Source organism: Lolium rigidum, chromosome 3, assembly GCF_022539505.1.
Source record: "Lolium rigidum isolate FL_2022 chromosome 3, APGP_CSIRO_Lrig_0.1, whole genome shotgun sequence".
Taxonomy (NCBI): domain Eukaryota; kingdom Viridiplantae; phylum Streptophyta; class Magnoliopsida; order Poales; family Poaceae; genus Lolium; species Lolium rigidum.
Genome location: NC_061510.1, coordinates 299,008,124 through 299,016,340, shown reverse-complemented (window position 1 = coordinate 299,016,340; position 8,217 = coordinate 299,008,124). Strand labels below are relative to the sequence as shown.

The 8,217-nt window shown below is 45.6% G+C and overlaps 1 protein-coding gene across 1 annotated transcript; it reads right to left on the bottom strand.

The window, feature by feature from the left end:
- Window positions 1–4,807: 4,807 nt before the first annotated feature.
- On the bottom strand, window positions 4,808–5,399 carry LOC124696732 (TPD1 protein homolog 1B-like). Its single transcript, XM_047229415.1, has 2 exons — window positions 5,327–5,399; window positions 4,808–5,220 (listed from the first exon to the last, which is right to left on the bottom strand). Exons 1-2 carry the CDS (start codon window positions 5,397–5,399, stop codon window positions 4,808–4,810), a joined length of 486 nt encoding a protein of 161 aa, XP_047085371.1.
- Window positions 5,400–8,217: the final 2,818 nt, after the last annotated feature.

Sequence of the window (8,217 nt, the reverse complement as noted above, 5' to 3'; positions counted from 1 at the left end):
AGGTTTGCCGGAATTTCAGTGTGTAAAACATGTGACCAAATATATGCTAATACTACTGACCAAATTTCTGCTATCCTTCTCCTGATAGATGAATGCAATTTTTATTTTGATAGCTAATACGGATGCTTGCTTGTTCTCAGGACCCTGCATCAAGCCAAATACCCTGCTACTACGGTTATGTTCATGGTAGAGCAAGGGAGAGCATGAAGAAGAAACTCACAATGGTTCTAGAATGATCGTCAGATTTTTTTTTAAAAAAATAGCTAAATGTCATAAAAATTGCAGTCCGATCTCTTAATCAAGAACAGTGCTGTAGCAGTGTATACAGAATTATCACAAGTGCTCAGTCTAATGTTAGCTTGGCTAGAAACAGACATGAGGATGTTACTTTTATAGTGCATCATTCAATGTGCTTGGAGCTAACAGTAGAAATAGACTTAGAGCTGCTTTTGATGGAGTGAAATTAGCAGCAAAAGTTTGGAAGTGCGTGATATACGCAGTTATCTACCATTTCTTATATGACAGAATCGTGTATTTAGACCTTAGAATTAAGGATATATAGTTAAGTATATAATGTATTTTCTGGGTACTAAAAAAGATATATGATTAGTTGTTAGAAATTTACCATTTCTAATTTGTGTATGGCTAAATTTCTATTAGTCGAGACGTGCATTGCACGTGCAATCTTACTAGTTTTAGAAGTTGTATACGTGTGCGAATCCAGAAATCACCATAGGTGATCAGGTGCGTGAAGAAACCTGCCATACTTGTACATGTTTGAGTCATTACACGACTCATGTTACTTCGGTACATTTGCGGAGATCAAGTTAACGTACATTTGCATAGATCTAAGGCTGTGTTCCATGCGTAACTCAAAGAGATCAGTAACCAAATCAACAACCACATAAAATTCTGATAATGAAGACTAACGGTGTGTCCCACAAAAAACACCGTATATTTCTCTTATATAAAATAGATTCGGTTCATCAATAAGAGATGGTCGCCCTCAAATAAAACCCTGATATAATAGAGTACGGGCTGAACTCTATATTAACCGTAAGTACTACTATCGCTAATAAGAAAGGATAGCTGCATCCATGAAACATCGACCGATATGGTGGCCTAGGGAGCTACAGCTAGGCACACTTGCATGAGGCGGATTTGATTTTCATGTCGTAGATGAATGAGTTGGCGTACTGGAAGGTGATCAGCTCGCCGGGTCCGATGGGTCCGCCGTCGTTGACGAGGCAGTCGTCGACGGCGAGGCGGCGGAAGGTGGCCGGGTCGACGAGCTCGGTGTTTGCAAAGTCGCCGCAGGAGAGGTGGACGGCGCAGACGGTGCAGTCGAGGCAGGTGTTGGTGATCTCCACGGTGTACTCCGGCACGCCGCTGTACTCGCTCCCGGCGCTGCTCTCGGACACCCGCATCAGCTCTTCAGGGTCAGCGCACCCGTGCGCGCTCACAATGGCCGACGGTGAAGGCGCTCCGCCGACGTCGAGCATCTTGCGCAGGTGATGCTGCAGCTGCGGCGAGGAAGATGCTGAAACAAAAGCAGAGTACCTATAGTGAGCAAAAGGTTGAAGAACGAAAGCGCATGCAGATCTATACGTACGTGCGTAAATCGATCTCGGTTACCTTGACCAAAAGCTAAGAGGAGGAGGAGCGTGGTGACGACGAGCGCAGCCGAAGAACGCATCTGGGAGCACCCCATGGCGTTCGAGCTCTCGCACTTACCTGGCTAGTTCTGAGGCTGATATGAATCCTGGTCTTGTTCTGCTCTTCTCAAATCTCAATCTCTTGGTGGAAATCTGCATTGCAAAGCGCAGCCTTGACGTGTATATATATACACGCTCAAGCAAGACATGACCTAGACCTAGTACATGTTTTCCTTTCCTAAATGGCTGGTTTATACCAAGTTGAACGAACGAACGAGGCTCGCGCGCAACGATGGATGCCTAAATTACGAGGCTCCCGTATCCCGTAGATCGCTCGGCTTGACGGATCGTATGGTCACACGGACGCAAATCAATGGAAACAAGAAACATTTTCAGGCGGATCGACTCAAACACAAACTCGTAGCATCGCACCGACTCAAAACCTGCCATACTAAGCTGAATGCGCATCAACTCGACTAGTACTACGTACCTATACCTAACTTAATTAGGTAACATATTATTAAGAAATTAACCATCTTTTTTTTGGATCATTCCTAACATATATGATTTTTCCTATTTATACTATATTAGCACATTTGCAAAGTAGGAGGAGGCCTCAAGTATATTTATGCTTTTACGATAAAAAATATTTTAGATTTAGTCCATTGTCAAGGCATCTCCAGCGGCACGATGTAAATGAACGAGCGGTCGAAAAATGGATCTGCACCCTAGTCCAGTGGGCCGACGTAAAATGACCGGCCTATCCGTGAGGTCGCAAACAAGACCCAAGTTTGTGCCGTGAATGCGTCTGTGCGTACGCTGCGCGGTCAGCGCACGCGTCCGTCTCATTGCCCTTCGGGCCCGCCTCCAGCGATCGAGTGTTTCGTCTTCCATGTGCGAGTAATGGCTCCAGCGATGGTTTAGTTCTTCGAGCCACGTCAAGGGTGTTGTCTCGCCTCCGCACGCGCCAGTGTTGGCACAAGCACGCGTGGCCTTAAGAGGGCCAGTTGGCCACACCTCGCCTACAACGAACCATTACTGACGCCGCCATGAAAAAGGGCTGGCCATTCCGCAAAACTAAAAACGATGGATAAACCGGGTCATCTGGGTCCAATAAGTGGAACACCCCGCGGAACCGTCGGTACACGCCGGTGGAATTTGTGCACTGGCCGATCTCTTGGACGGATGCGGTCCTGCCGAATGGTGGCTAGTACCTCAACCACTGCCATGTCCCAGTGCCTCCGGTGCCGGACGGGGGATGCCAACGGCAGTACGAGATCTGCCGCCGTCGATTCATCCTCTCGCTGGATCTACGCAACAATCCTTCCTTCACCCTCGACTCCTACAACATGTCCACCTTCGGGACATGGGAGTTCGACCCGTGCCACCACGCGTGTTACCTAGGCGACATCGACTTTTTCAGCCGGGAGCTCCTCGGCCTCTTCGACGACGACGAGGAGGACATGGAGGACAAGGAGGGCACCTCGGAACAGGAGGACAAACTCCAACCGCCGAACCTCACGGAGGAGGATGCCATGGAGATGGCCATCGCCAATACCGATCTTGATGAGCTCGCTCCATGGGATGGCCTCGCCATCCAACTGCGGGCCTCCGTGCTGGCACAAGGAAGGCCACCGACCCCTCTGGTGACTCCTCCCGCACCAGCACCGCCTCCGGCCGCACGAATACCACCTCCGGTGTCTCAGCAACCTCTGCGTTGGCCTTGGCCTTGGGGTTCCCCGATCTATATCTACCCTATCGATGACGACGACAATGACAACTAGGCAGCCATGGCGGGCGCCATTGTTATCTAGGGCTATTTTCTTGCTCCTTTTGCTTATTTTTGACACCCTTTAAATGGTTATATTATATATGAAAAAATTGGCACAAAATATGTTGGGACACCGGGCTACCTGACCCAAACGGACCAGTCTAGGAAGCTAATTTCATGTCCGCGGCTCGACCCAAATGGACGCAGGCGGTCAGTTTTTGTGGCCGGAATGCGTTGGGCCGGTGCTGGGAGATGCCCTAATACAGCATATGACCAACAACTCAATTTTTACCTCAACGTGTAAAAAATCTCTCTTATTTTTATTGTCTCGATTTTATATTTTCAATGCTAAAATTATTGGGAAAATGAGTTGTACATGAATGATGCTCCATAATAGTAAATACAAAAATATTTCATGAAGCAAATATATCATGCTTGTACCATGCTTTCAAATGAGTTATAATTGTAAATTGACATAGCACACGGTCTGAAAATAATACAGAGATTTGTCTGCGTTTATCTTCTTGTTATATCCCTCACCACCGCATGCTCTGTCTCCATTTTTCTCTCCTTCGCAGCAACACCAAATAGGTTCGATTGATGAGGTGTGTAGTGTGTTGATCGTGGGAACCGGAGTCGGGTAGAAAGCGTGGCCTCTCTGCAGGTCTGTGCCGTTATTCTCTCATCAGGTGTGTAGTGTGTTGTGTTAGCATGCGATTTTTTTTTCGCTTCATGTATTTGCAGATGAAATACAATTCAGCATGTATTGATCGTGGGAACCGCAAAGCTTCAATTTTGTCTTGGGAGTAAAGAGTTATTAGCTATACATAAAATGTTTTGGTAGGCTATTTTAGTTTATAAAATATTGTTTTATTTAGGAACAGGGTAGTAGAATACCTTTACCGTGCCATCCGATACATAGGGTTTTAGTTCAAAATTAATAATTTATGCCTTCAAGAAAGTAAATTATTTTATTTACCATTACTATCATTTAATCAAGAGAAAAAGTGAGTAGTGTTCAATGAATTCGCAATATTATGAAATTATCGGCTGCAACGCGCGGGCATTCAGCTAGTATTTATATGTACATAGATCTAACAACGGTGCTCCATTAATTTAAAGAGATCTCAAAAATTATTTTAAAGAGATACTCCAAATTAGCGACCAAATAAAATTCTGATAATGTAGATTAAACGTAGTGTCCAACAAAAAAAAACCCCCATAGATTGCTCTTATGCCATAACTAAATACACACATAGTAACATCGGAGTACTCCAAACCTAAGATTAGACGCCCTTAGCTCGAAAGAAAAACACTGATATAATAGACTACCAGCTAAACTACTCCATGCAACATCGACCGATGGCCTAGCTAGCTACACTTAGGCGCACTTGCAGGAGGCGGATTTGACTTTCATGTCGTAGATGAATGAGTTGGCGTAATGGAAGGTGATCAACTCGCCGGGTCCGATGGGTCCGCCGTTGTTGACGAGGCAGTCGTTGACGGCGAGGCGGCGGAAGGTGGCCGGGTCGACGAGCTCCGTGCTTGCGAAGTCGCCGCAGGAGAGGTGGACGTTGCAGACGTTGCAGTCGAGGCAGGTGTTGGTGATCTCCACGGTGTACTCCGGCATGCCGCCGCCCGTGCTCCCCGCTCTGCTCTGGGACAGATGCATCAGCTCCTCCGGGTCCGAGCACCCGTGCACGATCACGATGTCCGACGGTGAAGGCGCGCCGCCGACGTCGAGCATCTTGCGTGGATGGTGCTGGCGCTGCTGCAGCTGCTGCGAGGAGGATGCTGATACAAGCAGAAACGAAAGCAGATGAGTGAGCAAAAGGTTGAAGAAGGGAAGTGCATGCAGATATACATACGTACGTCGTGGGTGGGTACATCGGTTAATTACCTTCGCAACAAGCTAGGAGCAGAAGCATGGTGACGACGACCCCAACCAAAGAACGCATGTGAGAGCACCCCATGGCGTTCGATCGAGCTCTCGCACTTCCCTCTGGCTCTGAAGCTGATTTGATCTTCTCAATCTCTCGGTGGAAATCTGTGTTACAAGACAGCAGCCTGGACATGTATATATACACGCCCAAGTAAGACAGGACCTAGACCTAGTACACGGACCGACTCAAACACAAGCAAACTGAAATTAGGCAAGTCCAGGCCGGTAAAAGTCCTAGACAGACTCAACCTGCTAGTACTAAGTTGAATGTTCATCAACTCCTACGATACTACCTGCAGGCTGCAGCACGTAGGCAGAGGGACTATGAAGGAGGAAGGTCTATTCTTTCCCAAAAGGCTCGTCGGTTTCCGTAGATGTGGCGTCGCTTGCCCCTCGGATTGAGATCCTACGATGATAAACAAACAAGCCACCCTTCCATGTTTTTAAGTAAGTATAAACGAGGCCCCGAGGAAAGTCTAGTAGTACAGGGACAGTACGTACTCCCCAACTCCCCAAGATACAATCTAACCTAAATTAGCTAAGACATTATAAGGAAATGAACCAATTATTTTTGGATTATTCCTAACATATACTACCCGAGCTAACCCCACAGTGCTTGTCCTTTCTATTTAAGGAAAACATATATAATTCCGCTTGAAAAAAAAGCATTTTGGTGTCAGCCTCAAGTCCAGGTAGGCAAAATCACGGGACGCATAAAAATCACGGGACACATTAATCATGCTCCATGTTCACATCTCTCCAAATCATATATTATCCTAGTCCATAGTATTCAAATAACAATTGAGTTATTTGAGTAAATGGTGACAATCTTAACTATAGACTTTTCCCTTGTACATATGTTGTGTTGAGACACTCCACATGTTTTGAACCATTTGGCAAATATTCAAATTTTAAAATGAGAATTTGAGTATATATTCATTATAGATTTCTATAATCCTTTCTAAACATGATTCGTTTGTGAAGGTGAAACTTATGATCACATCCACACACCAATACCACTAGACACTTTACCTTGAACCAATATCGTGTCTATTCAAATTCATTCTCATTCACTCCTTTGACTTAGTTTAAAACTATTCAACTTACAAATGAGTATTTTGAGTAATTTCATATATCATTAGTTCATACCCAAGCCTATGTGTAACTCATACTATCTTAGTAAGTGTTGTCACACTTTACTAAATAATATTTTGAGTTGCGCCATTTGAAACTCATGTGATTTTATCACATGGATCATTCCAATTACCCATTCTCGAGTAACAAACAACAATTGACCATAGGTTCTTATCAATCATTTTTCTTCTGAGCACTTAACTTAGATAATCATTTTCTTTCCAAGTATTTGACCCATCCATTCAATATCTCAAATTCATATCTTGCAAGCCATGCCTCGTGCCATATTATCATCTATCCTTTGAGCACCAAGATAAATAAAGATTAAAATAAAATGAATAACATACCTTTCTAAATTGTTGCATTGCTTGATTATGTTGTTGTTGGCTTGGTGTGTTTATGTTGTGTTATTTCTATATTATAGCTTGGTATGGAGAGCAATGTGTTTTGTTGAGAGAAGTGAAAGAGCATAAACTCCAAAAAGGCAAGTGACATTCAAATCCTACCTATTTTATTTGTGCATTAGTGTTTTTAACTAGTATGCATGGTAGGATTTTGATTTTCAAAAGAAAAGTATTATGCTATGCTTAACAAACCTAGTAGTGTGTAGCTAGTCTTGAACCCATTGCTAGGACACCTTAGTTTGCCTAGCAACATCAAAATGCCAATGATGTTTCATTGTTTGGTTGTGATAGTTGGAAGAATTAAAATTAACAACCTTAATGAAACACTTGGGTGGAATGGTTGAATGGTGGGCGGCTACTCAGGACCACGTTCCTATGAGTTAAACTAGTGGACAGGTGAGGGGTTTTCACCTGAGAGTGTACACTTGTATTGTAGGGATTCGTAGCATAGAAAACAAAAAATTTCCTACCGCGATAACGCAATCCAAGCCAAGATGCAATCTAGAAGACGGTAGCAACGAGGGGATGAACGAGACTAACCCTTGAAGATTTCCAAAGCCTACGAGAGGAGGCTCTCGTTATTGCAGAAGATGATCACTTGCCGCTTTCAAAAGCACGTAGAAGATCTTGACGGTGCCACAATCGGGCAGCACCTCCGTACTCGGTCACACGTTCGGTGTGGATGAAGACGACGTCCTTCTCCCCGTTCCAGCGGGCAGCGGAAGTAGTAGCTCCTCCTTGAATCCGGCCGGCAGCACGACGGCGTGGTGGCGGTGTTGATGGAGATCTCCGGCGGAGCTTCGCTAAGCGTTTGCAGGAGAGGTGGAGGAGGTGGGGCGGCTAGGGTTTGGGAGAGGGGGTGGCCGGCCACTATGGGGTGCGGCCAAGCTATGGCTTGAGGTGGCTGGCCCCCTCCCCTTGTCCCTCATTATATAGGTGGAACCCCCAAGTGTTGGACTACAAGTCTTCGAATAAGACCCAAACCCAAAACCTTTCATGTGTAGGGAAACCTACCCAAGGTGGGATTCCCACTTGAGGTGGGACTCCCACCTTTCCATGAGGGGGGGTGGCCGGCCACCTTGGTGGAGTCCACCTGGGACTCCACCCCTCTAGGGTTGGCCGGCCAAGCTTGGTGGAGTCCCTCCGGGACTCCGCCTTCCATAGTGATTTCTTCCGGACTTTTCTAGAACCTTCTAGAACCTTCCATAAATGCACCGGATCATTTCCAAACTTGGAATATGACTTCCTATATATGAATCTTATTCTCCGGACCATTCCGGAACTCCTCGTGATGTCCTGGATCACATCCGA